This window comes from Styela clava, chromosome 15, assembly GCF_964204865.1.
Source record: "Styela clava chromosome 15, kaStyClav1.hap1.2, whole genome shotgun sequence".
Classification (NCBI taxonomy): domain Eukaryota; kingdom Metazoa; phylum Chordata; class Ascidiacea; order Stolidobranchia; family Styelidae; genus Styela; species Styela clava.
This window is the reverse complement of record NC_135264.1, coordinates 18,036,302-18,053,944: the sequence shown is the minus strand read 5'-3', so window position 1 is coordinate 18,053,944 and position 17,643 is coordinate 18,036,302. Positions and strand designations below refer to the sequence as shown.

Genomic DNA, 17,643 nt, shown 5'->3' with positions numbered 1-17,643 from the left:
TCTAGAATGCGAATCCAGTTTCCGACTCCAATATTAGGCGCTCCCGAAGTATGTGTATCAAGATGGCGCACAACCTGAACCCTAACCTGGTACACATACTAAGTTCAGGTTGTGAGCTACATCTTGGTGCGCCTTCAAATAAGGCTGATAAGATGCCACTGTTGATGTTGGAAGGTTGAAAATCTTTCAGACTTTTCATGACATTCCCTGACCATCCCTATTCACAGCTTTGGTGCTGGCCTAAAATACTCAGATTTTCAGCGAATGTTTTACATGATGCTAATTAAGCCTTGCGCTCTGAGTAGGCTCTGTACAAGCAGTAATTGATATCCAACGTGAAACTACAATTATTTGTTGGCCGGGGGACTTTCCGTTGGACGTTGACAACCCTGGGTGAGGTAAGAGCATGGAATTTGAACTTGGGATTTCTAAAGAGCGATGCTTACACAGCTAGGTCTAACGCTTTAAAAGTCTGGACATTGTTTCGTAAAAAAATCTGAAATTTTGCGAAAGTAAAAGATTTTTAATACAGCAATAGCTTTGTTCAAAGTTTGACGCAAGTTGGATGTATCTCAACAAATCTAACACAAACCTTCTCTCTCCCCATGCCAAGGTAAAGCAGGACGTTGTTCGGGACCACCTAATGCTGAAATTTGAGATTGTCCAGATGTCCCTTCCCCATGCCAAGGTAGAGCAGGTCGTTGTTCTCGACAACCTATTGCAGGTACCTGAGAACTACCAGATGCTCCTTCACCAAGCCAAGGTAAAGCTGGTCGTTGTTCGGGACCACCTACTGCAGGTACCTGAGAACTACCAGATGCTCCTTCCCCATGCCAAGGTAAAGCTGTTTGTCCCCCTGGGCCACCGATTGCTGGAGGTTGTGACCCTGAAACAAATATATTATATTTTAAATTTGCAGCATAGGATAGGGATAATATTGAATGAACAGGTATTGGAGTTGTTGCAGGTGAAAAATCGCTTTCTTCTGGAAATATTAGACTAATTGATTTTAAAATTGGGTACTCTTGTAGTATGTGTACCAGGTTAAGGTTTGGCCATAATTTTAATCAAATTTTTCATATTTTATTACGAGTTCGGGGACTGTCTGTTATAGCCAAGTGAATATACCCCCTGCCCCTGTTATGCCGTGGACACAGGAGGTTTGACACCTAATTTGGTGATGTAGGCTGTCAAAGATTGAAATAAAACGTTTTTGAGCATATTGTGAAATTAACGAACGAAATTATCAAACTTTTTCTTTGGTGCTTTGAAATACGAATGGTATTGACAAATTATTTAGGTTTAATGAACTCAAAACAAGAACTAAATAACAGGACAAACTGAAACTGGGAATACAATGAATATAATATATTATACAGCAAGTCCGCAAATACCCAGAGATAAACGATAGAATATACGCACAGATATACGGAAGCGAATTACAAATTGCCAAATGATGGGTAATTTCATTGAAAATTCACATAAGTGCAACGAAACTGAATTTATTGGACATAAACGAAAATTTGCCACTCGGTGGCGCATCTTTGTTTGAAATTTAGTGAGATGCAACGAAATTTGAAAAAGAAATGAAATGCAATGGCATTGTGGGTAGCTTTGACCTAAACTTTGCTAACGGAGGTGAACAATAATTCGCCACATGATGGCGCAACAGTATTGGAAATTTACTCAGGTACAACAAAACTCGAAAAAGAAATGAATTGCAATGGCATTGTGGGTAGCTTTGACCCAAACTGTGTTAATGGCAGTGAGTGATAATTGGCCACATGGTAGCGATTTCTATTTGATAATTACTTAGATGCAACGAAACTTGAAAAAGAAATGAAATGCAATAGCATAATATTGGGTAGTGTTGACCAAAACTGTGCTAATGCACATGAACAATACATAGCCACAACACATCGCCTCATCCCCGTTTGAAATTAATAACTGTCCCAATTTTAAGCTGACAATATTATCATTTCTGATGGCGGATATTTATGAAGACAATAGTTAACCTTCTTATGATTTTACTTTTCTATCGTGGCTGTTTTATTTTTGTAATAAATAGAGAATAAAAACCCTTCAAAGTCATTGCGTGAATGCTGAATGTTATTTTGAGTTCAATAAATCAGAAATAATGGCAATTCTACTAGTCAAGAATAATTCCTGAGTAAAAGTTGGAAAAAATTTCGCACAATAATTTGTTACCTTGTTTGACATTTCTAATGCGCTTTATACGAAACTAAGCATTGAAACAATAAAACCAAAATTTGTCGTTTCTCTTTGTTAGCAAGAGCCGTTGAGTAATTCTCGCGGAATTCAAGGGATCGGTTTAGTGGCGTGTGAGTTCCGTGCCCAGTAAAGCGGCCTGTGTACTAGGGATGGTATCAAAAGGTCATTGTCACGTAACAATAAACGACACGTTTTTTTTTAGCTGGCGACCCAAATTCGACCCCTCAATATTATGAAAAGTGCCCGCCCAAGAGTTTGGTGTCAATAGTCCTGCACGCGCAAACACTACCCAAGTGCTGAACACCCATCTACTACAGCATCGCGCATTCACACTTAGTTTACTCCTATTTTCTTTCAAGGTTTCAAATTAAAATGCGCGTCTGTAAATTGACATGCTAACTTTCAACTGTCTATTGGAAATCGGAATCATTGGAAATGAAATCTCTTCGCGGCACATCAATAATCATTCCGCGGCACTACTAATGGCACCACACCACTCCACAAATCTAACACAAACCTTCTCTTTCTCCTTCTCCATGCCAAGGTAAAGCAGGTCGTTGTTCGGGACCACCTATTGCAGGTACCTGAGAACTACCAGATGCTCCTTCACCATACCAAGGTAAAGCTGCTTGTCCCCCTAGACCACCGATTGCTGCAGGTTGTGACCCTGAAACAAATATATTATATTTTAAATTTGCAGCATAAGGCCGGGATATTTTTAAATGAACAGGTATTGAAGTTATTGCAGGTGAAAAAATCGCTTCTACGTAAATATTGGACGAATTGATTTCAAAATTTGGTACTCCCGTAGTGCGGGTAACAGATTAAGGTTAGGCCATTATTTTAGGAATTATTTTTGAAAACGATCGTTGTTTTCAACTCAAATTTTGCTTTTTATGGAATTTGGTCATTGATTTACTTTGGCCAAGTTCACTCAATTTCAGTCAATACGTACCACCAATAGATCCAATTGTTGCGCCTTTTGCTTGAGCTTTTGTCCTGAAAATATAAAAAATAAATTTAAATAAAATTAATATAGAGAGTCTGTTTTGTACGCTCTTCGTCATACTAGATGTATCAGATGTATTAATTTGGGTGAGTTGAAGTCGCTTTATTGACATGCATATCATTTGATATGTATCTCCCATAAAAAGACATTCAGATCTACTTGTTCACTGTTTTGGAACTTTTTTAGGACGTGAATATTATTTGGCTGGAAATTGTAATTTTATTTTAATAGTGGCGCAGGATATGCCAGACTCGACTAGCGATAGTGTTTGCATTAGTATGCGTCATTAATTTCGCACACAGAAATGCCGCCACTTGTTTGTTTCAATCTCAAAGCCTTTAGTACAGCCCCTGTGCATATCCACGTATATAATGTTTGCTTTAAATAAAGCATTTTGTACGTATTTAGCAATTGTCTGTAATTTCTACCTATAACATAACAAAATATATACTTGAGAATAAAAGAAAGTACATCTCTAATGAATTACAAAGAATATGGCAAGAGCGGGAAAAGGCTTTGATTTTTCAATTCTTGAAATACCATTTCAGAATCAAAGCTGACTACTCACCCCACGATATCTCCTTTTATTACTGAGCCTTTATAAACTGTGCCCCCGTAGAAATTGAAAACGACATTGCCTGCTTGGGCAGTGCGATGCAGTGCAGCTGAGAGTTGTTGAACCACTTGTTGGGGTAGTTGCTGAACAGCTGCCTGTCCTGCAAATGTAAATAATTTGATAGTTTTAGCGACTGTTAATTGAAGCAAATATCTTTCTTAATATCCTATAAACTTGTTTCTCAATCAATGCATTGGAAAAAAAACAATATTGCACTAACATTGTACACCCACATTGTATTCAATAACTAAATAACAATCAGAGACTGCCGACATATTGATCTTCGGTATGTTCAATATTTTACTCATCAAAAAAAAAAAAATGTAAAAAAAATTAAAAAAAAAAAAATTGCTCCATATTTGCTCAATAGCGACACCATGTGTCCCATCAGTAATTAGTTAATAACTCGTTATTATACCACATAATTCATCCAAAATCAATAGGCTTCTGATCCGAGCTATGATGAATGCACATGCAAAAATTTCGATTAGATTCAACCTCGCTTTCGTCGTGAGATATCGCTTGCATATAAGAGACAGACAAACAGACAAATACCTATCAACATACTTACCGATCTTAAGATGGATGAGTAATTACGAGCGATATCAAACATATAATATTAGGCACTGCAGAAGTATGTGTACCAATAGGGAAGTAACTAATTTTGTTCGACTACTTTACATCAAGTTTTGCAAAGGGGCGCGGCGCAGCGGTGTGGCTCATCGTGCTATGCGTTAGGAATACGCTCGCCACCGCACCTCTGATTACTCTTCGTGGGTCCGCAGGTTCAAATCCCATGCAGGGATGGTCATGTGCAAAAGTATTGCTGGACTCCTCGTCGCCGTTGGGTGGTTCATGTAACCGCTGGTCGGTTACGGCTTCCTCCACCCCCAAGTCCATGCTTTCGAAAACAAATAACTAACTAATCCCATACCAGACTTGTAATGGTAACCAGACGAGAGGCCGTGGTTCGCCATATGGATAAGCTGTCTTATCAGCTTTCCTCTCCCCGGAATAAATATGTAAATCTTATCTTTAAAAACCTATGGGCAAGGAGATATTAACTTGACTAACACAGACAGTCCCCACACTACCATGGTATCCAATATTGAACTGCTATACACGATTGGAATTCAGCAGTGTAATGATCACTATGCGAGGTTCGATGAAGCACAGCCAATGTTAGCAAACGATTTTGTGACGTTTCAAATTGAAGTCCATGTAGCCATTATATATATTGGAAAGGAAGAAAAGTCTTTCAGGCCATCAAATATATACAATTCTCCCCACCTCCGCCCTGTCCCGGACCTTGCTCTTCAAGGATCTCATCCTCAGGGCCCAAATCCTGAATCATAGGTCCATGTTGTTGTTGTTGTTGCGGGGATTCGTTCCCTGAATCGTCGGTATCATTGCTGGAATTGTTATCAATGATATCGGACTCGATTATTCGTTGAACAGCTGGATCAGCCTCGATTGTTCCTGGGTCGGTGAGATCAGATTTGTCTGTTTGTTGATCGATAGACTCCATTGTTTGTTGATCGATCAAACTAGGAACGTTTTGTTGTTGTTCCGAGTCAGACATTATTCTAGATTTCTACTGATTTATATTCCTGTGACAAGTAAAATATCCAAGTTCAGTCAAATCTGTAGATTTGTATTTTCTCATGTTTATGAAATACTTCAGCACGAAAAGCTCGAAATAGGCAATAAATTTGACAACTCAATAAATCCATATAATAATGTCTTTGATTTCTATATATTGTTTGTACCCTAAAAATATCCAATCCTAAGACAATGATGTTTTAACTACAATATTGACTGCAACATCAAACAACCAAAATGAGTTTGAACTGACTGACTTTATCACCTAGAAGCGCTGTACTAGGCCTTCCTTCATATTCATTCATAGTCAAGTTTATTATGTGAAAAATGATAATAAAATTTTGGTACACATACTACAGGAGTATCCTTTTCTGTAGCTTGGTATATTGCTTTATTTTTATATATTTGCCCATCGTAAAACAAAAATGGTGGCATACCGCTATTTTTTTTTATTCGAATATTGACAATTTTGTTAAGATTGAAAATTTTTGTAAGATAATTGTATTTTTCCTGAATGAGCCGCGGCCCGTGTGGCCCAATCAGATGGGCCATGGGCCCATGGCCCTGGCCCATAGGCCGTGGAGGAATCACCACCCCTGTAGGTTGCTTGGGTACCGTGAAAGCAGCTAACTTTGGATGATTTCACTATATTTTAATCAATAACTCTTCCGTTTGTTGTCCAATTCGCGTCAAACTTGAAATATATTACATTGATGTAATTCTCTGCATCTGCATATAATTTTCTCGGCGATCGGATCATTTTTTCTGTCTTAATTGTCTCATTTTCTGTCATCTGTAACAACGCGAATAAATAACTAACTTCGGATGGGTGTGTCCCCTCCCTGCGTCACCACAACTAGAGGGAAAAAGCGTGCGTGAAGACAAAACACGCTTTACGTCGATGCGTAAATGCCAGATGTTCAATCCACGTCGCGAGTGGCGATGATACTGTCGAACGTAGGATTTCCGGCGCGGCACTTTCAAGTTTTTTTTATACTAAAATGGGGGCTCCCGAAGTATGCGAACCAAGATGGCGGACATCGGAATGTAATATGTGTACTAGATTAGGGTTAGGCCATAATTTTAAGTATCAATACTACGGGAGGCTCTTGGCTAGTCTTCGAACTGATAATAGGACTAAAATAAGGAAAATTGGAAATAAATTATCGCCTAACCCTAACCTGTAACCCATGTTACGTTCCGATGTCCGCCATCTTGGTTCGCATACTTCGGGAGCAACCTAAAATGTCTCGTTTTATTTTCTCTTTTCGTAACTATAGATCCGAATATTCACCGATCATAGTCAATTTTGTTATAGCCAATAATGTTTTGATAGCGTTTTTTACACTCCACGCCATGTTTAGTCGCACAATATATATTATTGTGCATGCACACGACCAGATTCTTTATTAAATTGACCTACTTAAATGTCGGTCATGCATAAATCACGACAAAACACCGATTTGGCAATTGGCAACTTTATTAAAATTACTTTCAGTAAATTCACGAAACCGAACTCACTTGCAACAATGATTGTTGGACACGTAGTGAACATAACGATCGTTTCAATATTATGTTGTTGTTGTTGTTCTTTGACACGTTTTTAAAAAGTCGCTTTTCTCTTCGAATACTGGACCAATTGCTTTGAAATTTCCAGTGGTTAAAGATAAAAATTTTCTCCAGAAGGCTATTACTTTTTTTTTTCGCTATGACGTCATCAAAATTATGTGACCGTACGTGTCCATATATTTGAGCATAGCTCTCTTGTTGTTATTTATCGCTGGTTACCTATATATTTTTATATTTACGCAATATTTCCCGACTTTTTTTCAATCTTAAATGCATCCTTGGTTAGCGCTGTTATGCACAAGTCGCATTTCCCTTTTATACATTCCAAGTAGTTAATAATGTGTGTATAAATAAGTAATATAGTAATATCAAAGAACTGAAGAATATTAGCAATACAAACAGATAATTCGAACCATAATTCCTCACTTAAAACCGCGAAATTACCACCTAGTTGGAAACGTTGCTGTAATCGGATATCTATTACTAAGCCTTCATTTATGCTTCTATCATTTTTATTTCGTAAAGCAAAATATCTACGTTCGACTTAACTACTGCTCGCGTAAGAATTTGCCGGCATCTGTTCGCCAGTGCTTTGATAAATAATTGAACAGACAAATTTTTCCATCTTTACCGTGAGCATTATACGCTTAATTAATTACTTTGGTAATTACAAGGGAATGCGCTACTTATAGCTCGACAATATAGCTATATCTTGCGGATTTAGAATAACTTCATTCTTATCACTTATCGATCTTTAAATCGGTAAGTATGTTGATAGGTATTTGTCTGTTTGTTTGTCTGTGAGATGAACACCATATCTCACGGAGGCGAGGTTGAATCTGCTCCAAATTTTGCATGTGCATTCATCATGTCACGGACCAGGAGCCTATTGATTTTGAATGAATTATGTCGTAAAATTAGCGAGTTATTTAATTAATTAGTGATGGGACACGCGGTATCACAATAGAGTCATGAATTGAAACCGCAGTTTCGATCGATAAGTCTTCGGTCTCCGACCGATATTCTCGTCTTACATTAATGTGTATTCAAAGTATCCAAGAGTCTGGGAGTTTTAGACTACCACGTAGAAATTAAGCAATATTAATTAATATAGATATGTTTAACTAGAGGTTACGGGCTGGAAATGTGGTCCTAATTGTTACTTGAACGGTCTTGTTAGTCAGCTACCATACAGACAGCAGGTTTGGTACAGAAATGAAGATATGGCCCTGATCGCCATTTAAATGACTCCATGTATAGGGCAATTCCACTGTCAAAAAGACAGCAGCAAATTTCTCATTGAATTGGATTGTTTTCTTTTGCACCGCCTACTTTTGTCGTAATTGCATTCTTTCGATTATGTTTTGTGTTCATGACATTTTTGGTTAATTTTGAAGGTCCGCCGGTCCGCGAATTTTTTTTTGAAATTTTACCGGTCCGCGAACTGATAAAGGTTGAGAACCACTGATATAGACAGCAGGTTACGAATAGGGATGGATATAATCGCCCTTTGTACGGCCCCTCTAAAATATGGTTATTGGACTGCCATGCAGACAACATGGTAGAGTAGACCACTTGTACGTCCTCCCTTATAGATGGTCACCGAGCCGCTAAATACAGCAGGTTAAAAGTAAGGCAGATGCACAAGACATCAAATGCAATGTTCATGTAAAGAATTGTTTTTTGCAACACGGCCTAAAAGTATTCCAGCCCTAATAAAAAATGGAGAAATTCCCTTCAAAGTAGAAGAAACCTATCACAAAATATAACGGATATAAAATAGCCTGGAGTTGCATTTATGCAGCTGTATCATATTGTTACCGACCATTACAAAGTACACGACCCACACATTCACTGTCAAAACTATATCTCCAGCTTATTACCGGTTTTACATATGAATAGGTTTTTTAAATCGAATATTCAAATCGAAAATGATTTAAATCGGTTCAGACGAAAATTTCGAATCATTGTTATCTTTTTTTTTCACCGAAGATGAGGTCAATTCTTCAATTTCATTTTAAAGCCAGATTTTTGAAATGGATTTCTGACATCTGACTCTCCTTTTTCTAACGAATTATTGATGAAATATGTTCCTTAATATGAATCATTACTCAGCGACCTGTTTGATTGATGAATTTTATATTTTCAGTAATTTATCTGTCTGGAGGACCAGTAAAAATTGCATATAATTATATATCTACCTAGTATTCGAGATTAAATTCGGGAGAAATATTCGATTCGATTCCGAAATGTGTGTACCAGGTTATGGTTAGGGCATAATGTTATTCCTATTCTGATTTTCCTTATTTAAGTTTGGGACTGTCTATGTTAGCCAAGTGAATATACCCCTGTCCATAGGTTTCAGTCCCTTCTACAAATTGATGTAAAGTAGGGGAACAAAATTGGTTACTTCCATATTCGTACACATACTTCCGGAGCGCCTTAAAGTTATTTGGTATTCGAAAATGTGCAGTTCTATTTGTACAAACTATAAACATACCTGGTACGAAGCGCGTGTTCACAAGAAGACTTAAGTACTTCTAGTTTGCGTGGCATAACCATTCTTTCATATATTATTCTTAATTACGTTAATGTGACGTCGTAGTGACGTAATCTTTGGATGACAGAGCCAGTTGGGGGTTAGGAATAACATATGCAAAAATGTTTGTGCCAATCCAAATGTATGTACTTACGTCATTCAGTTAGTGAACATGCGTCCAAAGCCTTATATGTACGAAGCCTTTTACTTTTACTTCGATAAATTATGTCAGAATAAGAATTCAAAACGTTAGATAGACTATTTCGTTTGCTTCTAACCAGCTGTGCATGTTGTACGGTATATACTATCTTTTATACACAAGTATATATTTGATTGTACATATATTGTGACTTATTTGTTTCTACTTCTTGCCCTAAGCTTGTCATATCGAAACTTTGGCCGAACTATTCCGTTTGCTTCTCGCTAGCTATTCATGTTTGACAATAAAATGACCAACTACAACTTTTCACAAATAAATGTATACACTAGCGCTACACTTCGACTCAATATACTGATACTGATACACTGTATTGCAAAATCTACAGTTTCATTATTACATCACATAGCACTCATATGACACGTGATCGCCTTCCCGCTTCCGGATCAAATAAAATAAAGAAACAAAGAAAATCGAGAATGCAGTTCTATGACGTATAAAGCATCGAGGAAACGTGAGGTTAACGACTCGCCATACATGGGCGCTATATAAATTGCATATCCCTGCGCTCTATATCCTCGAACCATACATGGTGACGATTCTATTTTAAGGTACTGTTAGAAAACACGTAAATTTAACCAATTCTACATTAAAGTGTCACAGAGGCTCAACAGCGATATCCAACGCAATCATGAAAATCACTATTAGAGTAGAAGTATAGACCTATGGCTCGTTGTGCTAATATTGTGTATATCTGGGGAAGTGGGCAGAGGTCGGCAACCTTTTGTCGTTGGCGGGCCAAAATTAAGGGTTGCAAGACATTGACGGGCGCATATATTTTTTGGAAGTTAAAAACCGAACGAATGATACTATTATAATAAAAACCAAGCAGTGATACATCTCTCGAATAGAATATAGATTTATTTCCTCATTTATGGCATCTCAGAAAATTCCATTTGAATATTTTCGGCGCCATTGAACGAACCCTTTGCACATTTTTTAGTTTTGTTGCCATTTGTGTAATTATAGGCTCATTAAACGAGTAATTGTGAATTTTATACTTCTTAGATTATGATATAATTTAGTCTATACGTGTCTAACAATAAATTCTGTTACGTAAAGAATATAATCGTCAAAACAGCTGTTTTGTTATTATAATTCAGTGAAGAGTCGCGGGCCCGATTATATTACTCCGCGAACCGGATCCGGCCCGCGGGCCGTAGGTTGCCGACCTCTGATCTAGGGTATGGTAGGCATGGCTCATGCCATGGGCGCCGTGTGGACAGGGTCGCAGAAATAGCGAAAAGTTTTTTATTAAAATAATTTTAAATTTGAAGTAATTTAAGCTAGTATTTCTACTTAAATAATAACGTACAAGTATCTTTATCCAACAACAGTCGGTAAAAATTGTCAGTAATAATCAATGGGGAAGCATTTTCAAATTTTGCCATGGACACCGTTTTACATAGATACGCCGCTGGACTGGGGTAACTGTTGCTTTTGAAAAAAATGGATCTTTACTACAAAGCCCCCAACACTAATACAAAATTGTGAGATCCAAGAAAAACCACACAGCCATGTTTCAAAATAACAGTATTTATCCAGTTTGGGTTAGCAATAATATAAAAATCTGAATATTCAGCGCAACCAGCATTCCTATCTCTAATCTTACTGATTTGTTTATTTAGAGCGGGGATGGGTTTAGGAGATTTAAAATGTTTTTCTGCGACTAAGGGACCGATCGATTTGGAATCACCAGTACTTGAAGATGGACAAAGTCGACAGAAAACTAATACTTTTCTCAAATTTCTTCTTATGAAACCCGGTATTTCAAATAAAATTTTCTTGTTTTACTTTAAAATAAAAGATTGAGTAACGGGTAAGATAATTGGGCGCTCCCGTAGTATGTGAACCAAGATGGCGGACGCCGAAATGTTGTATGTGTACCAGGTTAACGTTTGGCCATAATTTTATTTCAATTTTCCTTATTTTAGTTCTATTATGTGTTCGGGGACTAGCCAAGTAACTTCTGTAGTATTTGTACTTGAAATTATGGCCAAACCTGGTACACGCACTACGTTCCGGTGTCCGCCATCTTCATTCACATACTACATGAGCACCGATATTTGTGGTATACACCCAGGATTTAATTTTTGCTGATGATCGGCTTTACCACAGGCGAGGGACTGTGCATTAGTACTGGCATACAAACACATACAGATCATGAGACAGAAATATGCATTTCGGATATCAAGTCCGAATCTGTATATTAAGAAAGCAACAAGTCACCATAGAGCAGTTTGTCCCAATTTTTTTCTGGTCGCGGAACATTTATGAAGAATCGCGGCGTACTCAAAACACAAAAATCATATAAATATTGATTTTATTAGGGTTTGTTTATTAGAGCAGCGGTTGCCAAATAGTGCGCCGCGATAATTAAGGGAATAGTGTTAAAAATAACTAAAATATGAATTGAAACTCTACATATTATCTTTAATATAAAAGTGTATTGTTTCCTGTTTTAAATTCTGAGTGAATGAATGAATAAATTTTCTTTACCTTTCCATGCCGTTCACTTTCTGTTACATAGTGTCTGTCTGCCTCTATATTTACGTAACAATAGCTATAGACAGTTTATTTATTTGCTGAACCGAGTTTATCAAACTTGCAGAGATGAGGAGAAAGAGTTGATCTTTTGCCTCCATTCTATAGGCCAGCGTTTCCCAACCTTTCTTGGTCGCGGACCGTTTTCTCATCGGCGAAAATCTTTGCGGACTCAGAGTGCGTTTATTGCAACCGTACTCTGTGTGAAGAAGCAATAAAACCAAACACAACATTAAAATTTCAAAATCGGAAATTTGAGCAATTACTTGTTCGTTAAAAGAGCCTTTTAGAGACTTTTTTAGTGTATAATGGCCGTTTCTGTCGCACAATATTCAGTCCATGACAACGAAGAGAATTTAAACTGTCTTTCTTTTTTTATTTAATTGTAACTCGCGGTTGCGTCGACTTACGACAAGATGCATTACTTCTTTATTAAAATGCCACGGCAATAATGTGAAAATATATTGCCCGATTATATTTAGTTTTGATTCATATTTTTTGCGCTCTTGCGAATTTGTTATCGCCGTTAGAAAAATCCTACTATCTGCTATAAAGTTCCAGAAAGTACAACTTGATTTAGTATTTATAAACAATATATATATTTAAAGTTGTTTATTAGTAAATCAAAAATACATATTCATCGCCTTGCTTTACTATTAAGTTAATTGTGATGATTTTAATCTGCAATTGTGCTGACGAAATGAAAGCAATACTACTCAGAAAATATGAAAGTGGTAAAGCGCCCGATTATATTTTGTTTTGATTCGTATTTTTGTGAATTCGACAAATCTGAGATGTTCTTACAACACTTACGGCGCTTCAGTACTGTGCGTACCATGTGGAGACAGTAAGGAAAAGAATCCTAAGGAAAAATTCCCTGGTACGTATACTCGGTAGCACCCAAAATTTAGCGATTTGCAATGTCCAAAAATGCGTTTTTAATCGGTCGCGGACAATCATTAAACAAAACTTATGGTGTTATCCGTTTTATTTTTAGTAATTTCTATTTCCGCTTTTCAATTTAGAAAAATTTGGGTTGCCATCATTGACGCCCATCAGAAAAAAAAAATTTTCCTCGTTGTACGAACTCCCGAACTCTATCGAAGCGTGCTCAGACTCGTGTTTTCGTCGGAAATCCGCAAGTGAGTTGTGAAATCCAATCGTTTGATTAAGCGACGCGTCACCTGTTACCAAATTTTCGAATAGTAAATTGCTATTCTAATAGTTGATTAAATATGTTTTATGTAAATTCTAACGTAAATCGTAACTTGCTCGATAGTTAAGTTTCGCAAAAACATTTGCAGCCCTCAGTGAATCTGTGGCTGGACTCATTCAAACGCTCCGCGGATTCGGGTTGGGAAACACTGCTCAAGGCCTACACGTTTACTAAGGTTTAAGGGCATAAAGTACACACTGACGATCACGATACCAAAGTTATGGGCAATCACTCAGAAGTAAAGAAGACTCATTTATGAGGAAAGTTACGGGCACTCACTCAGAAGTAAAGAAGACTCATTTATGAGGAAAGTTACGGGCACTCACTCAGAAGTAAAGAAGACTCATTTATGAGAAAAGTTACGGGCACTCACTCAGAAGTAAAGAAGAGTCATCTCCGAGCAAAGTTACGGGCACTCACTCAGAAGTAAAGGAGACTCATTTATGAGAAAAGTTACGGGCACTCACTCAGAGATAAAGAAGAGTCATCTCCGAGCAAAGTTACGGGCACTCACTCAGAAGTAATGGAGACTCATCTACGAGCAAAGTTACGGGCACTCACTCAGAAGTAAGGGAGATTCATCCATGAGCAAAGTTACGAGCACTCACTCAGAAGTAAAGGAGACTCATCTATGAGCAAAGTTACGAGCACTCACTCAGAAGCAAAGGAGACTCATTTCTAAGCAAAGTTACGGGCACTCACTCAGAAGTAAAGGAGACTCATCTATGAGCAAATTTACGGGTACTCACTCAGAAGTAAGGGAGATTCATCCATGAGCAAAGTTACGAGCACTCACTCAGAAGTAAAGGAGACTCATCTATGAGCAAAGTTACGAGCACTCACTCAGAAACAAAGGAGACTCATTTCTAAGCAAAGTTACGGGCACTCACTCAGAAGTAAAGGAGACTCATCTATGAGCAAATTTACGGGTACTCACTCAGAAGTAAGGGAGATTCATCCATGAGCAAAGTTACGAGCACTCACTCAGAAGTAAAGGAGACTCATCTATGAGCAAAGTTACGAGCACTCACTCAGAAGTAAAGGAGACTCATCTATGAGCAAAGTTACGAGCACTCACTCAGAAGTAAAGGAGACTCATCTACGAGCAAAGTTCCGGGCACTCACTCAGAAGTAAGGGAGACTCATCTACGAGCAAAGTTACGGGCACTCACTCAGACGTAAAGAAGACTCATCTATGAGCAAATTTACGGGCACTCACTCAGAAGTAAGGGAGATTCATCAATGAGCAAAGTTACGGGCACTCACTCAGAAGTAAAGAAGACTCATCGCTGAGCAAAGTTACGGGCACTCACTCAGAAGTAAAGAAGACTCATCTATGAGCAAAGTTACAGGCACTCACTCAGAAGTAAAGAAGACTCATCTCTGAGCAAAGTTACGGGCACTCACTCAGAAGTAAAGAAGACTCATCTATGAGCAAAGTTACGGGCACTCACTCAGAAGTAAAGAAGACTCATTTATGAGCAAAGTTACGGGCACTCACTCAGAAGTAAAGAAGACTCATCTATGAGCAAAGTTACGGGCACTCACTCAGACGTAAAGAAGACTCATCTCTGAGCAAAGTTACGGGCACTCACTCAGAAGTAAAGAAGACTCATCTATGAGCAAAGTTACGCGCACTCACTCAGAAGTAAAGGTGACTCATCTCTGAGCAAAGTTACGGGCACTCACTCAGAAGTAAAGAAGACTCATCTATGAGCAAAGTTACGGGCACTCACTCAGAAGTAAAGAAGACTCATCTCTGAGCAAAGTTACGGGCACTCACTCAGAAGTAAAGAAGACTCATCTATGAGCAAAGTTACGGGCACTCACTCAGAAGTAAAGAAGACTCATTTATGAGCAAAGTTACGGGCACTCACTCAGAAGTAAAGAAGACTCATCTATGAGCAAAGTTACGGGCACTCACTCAGACGTAAAGAAGATCATGGTACAGAAATCTGCATTTCAGATGTCAAGTCCGAGTTTGTATATTAAGTGAGCAACAAGTCACCATATAGCATTTTGTACAAATCTTTCTTGGTCGCGAATCATTTTTGAAGAATCGTGACGGACTCAAAGCACGAAAGTTATTTATTGAACATTGATTTTATCAAACAAGCAGAGATGAGGGAAAAGAGTTGATCTTTTGCTTCTATACTCCAGGCCTTCATGTTTACTAAGGTTAAAGTACACATTACCGATCACGATATTGAGATTTATCGAAGAACAGCAAATTTTTTTCGCCTCACGAACAAAAAGTTTGGGAACCGCTGTATTATATGTTATGAAACATTTTACGTGATCCCACGCCCTGAACCCCGCGAGAATCAGATAGTTTTGATAACTAGTAAGCTTTTATTAACAGACTTTGGAATGCTTCGTACTGACTTCTTTAATCTTCATTTGAATTCTAAAACTCCGACCTTCGACTCGGACTCGTATTATGAAGCCATGATGAGTTATGACGCCATATTGAAGAGGGATCTCACAAATAGCATAGTTTAAGGCCTTTTATTGTATTAAATGATAAACATGCTAAAATGCGAAAATACAATCATCAGCAATAGAGCGATGATCAAATATAGAGGCACAGAGTCTAAAACGCAGTAGTAAGTTCCGCACAAAAAAACGAATACCATGGAGAGCACAGAGAAAGGGTAATAAATGGCCTTCTAGCGAAAACTACAATCTTTCAAAGCAATTGGTCTAGTAGGCAAGATTGGGGATCTAGCTTTGAGCAAACATGAAAAAACCCTGAACCAACGCTACCAGGGTCAAGAAAAACATGAAGGGCCTCTGAAAATATATGAAATTGTGACGTCACATGACGCGTGCTCACTCAGAAGTAAAGGAGACTCATCACTGAGCAAGGTTACTGGCAGTCACTCGGAAGTGAAAGAGACTCATGTCTGAGCTAGAGATGTACCGATGTATCGGTATCGGCAATATCAGCCATTTTTTCGGTGTCGGTAGTTTTAAAAAATAGGTTAGAACAGTGACTCACAAAGTGGGCGAATAGATACAGAAAGGGCGGAAAAGCCGAAGGGGGCGATAGGGGGGTGATCTCGCGAAACCTGTTTGTGTTCGGCGTCTGGCGCATCGTGCACTGGATCACTGTACTCGTACTCATTGAATCCTGTGGGCGATAATCACACGCGAGAGGATTGCTGAACTCCTCCCAGACGTGATTCATTGTGAGACACGTGTAGACTATATTATATTATAACCTAACAAGTATATAATTCACAATTACTCGTTTAATGAGCCTATAATTTAATTATAATTAGACAAAAGGCAACACACAGAAAAGTTGATGCTGAGTGTAGGGGTTCAATAGCGTTAAAAATATTCAAATGTAGCTCTTTGAGATGTAATGCAATGAGGAAATAAAATTCATAATCAACTCGAGAGATGCATCACTGTTTGATTTTTATAAAAATCTCTATAAAAATTTGTCAAACCATACGAAAAAATTCACTTCGATGTTTGGTAGTAGCCTACATATATATATGCGCGAACAATTTTAATAATGAACATTTCAAAGAACAATCTGAGAACTAGGATTAGTGATGCCCATTTAGAAAATGCTCCAATCTTGGTTTCATTCAGTGTGCAGCCGATGTCGGATAGCTATCAAGCGTGATGCAGCAACAAGACAGTGTCAAATTAATTGTCATTTTTAATTTCGTTCGTTTAATAAGACGACGGAGCTGAGTTCACGAATTGTCGCAGTCTTCGCCGCTGTTCCGTTCGGTTTTTAACTTTGAAAAAAATATGTGCGGCCCGCCAAGACTTGCAACCCTTAGTTTTGGCCCACGAGCGACAAGAGGTTGCCCACTCCTGGGCCGTAGCCGATGGTCGGTTACGGCTCCCCCCACTATCAAGTTCATGAATCTGATACAAATAAATGACTAATTAATTCCATGGACTGGAGCCCGTGGTACACGATGCGGAATCGAAATGGAATTTTATCGAAGATCGTTATGATGAAGTTGTATAAATTACTATAGGGGGGCGATGGTACAAAAAAGTTTGGAAACCACTGAGTTGGAATACTGATATTGAAATTATATTTTGCTTGGATAGATCGTGAACCATGAGC

General features: G+C 38.1%; 1 protein-coding gene across 1 annotated transcript in view; it reads right to left on the bottom strand.

The window, feature by feature from the left end:
- Nucleotides 1–5,455, bottom strand: part of LOC144411879 (uncharacterized) — a 51,054-nt gene extending 45,599 nt beyond the window's left edge. Inside the window, exons 1-5 of the mRNA XM_078109532.1 lie at nucleotides 5,148–5,455; nucleotides 3,810–3,957; nucleotides 3,188–3,231; nucleotides 2,750–2,899; nucleotides 593–886 (exon numbers count right to left, since the gene is read on the bottom strand). Of these exons, the coding sequence (XP_077965658.1) occupies nucleotides 593–886; nucleotides 2,750–2,899; nucleotides 3,188–3,231; nucleotides 3,810–3,957; nucleotides 5,148–5,439 (928 nt within the window). The 5' untranslated portion in view covers nucleotides 5,440–5,455. The remainder of the gene's footprint in view (nucleotides 1–592; nucleotides 887–2,749; nucleotides 2,900–3,187; nucleotides 3,232–3,809; nucleotides 3,958–5,147) is intronic.
- Nucleotides 5,456–17,643: the final 12,188 nt, after the last annotated feature.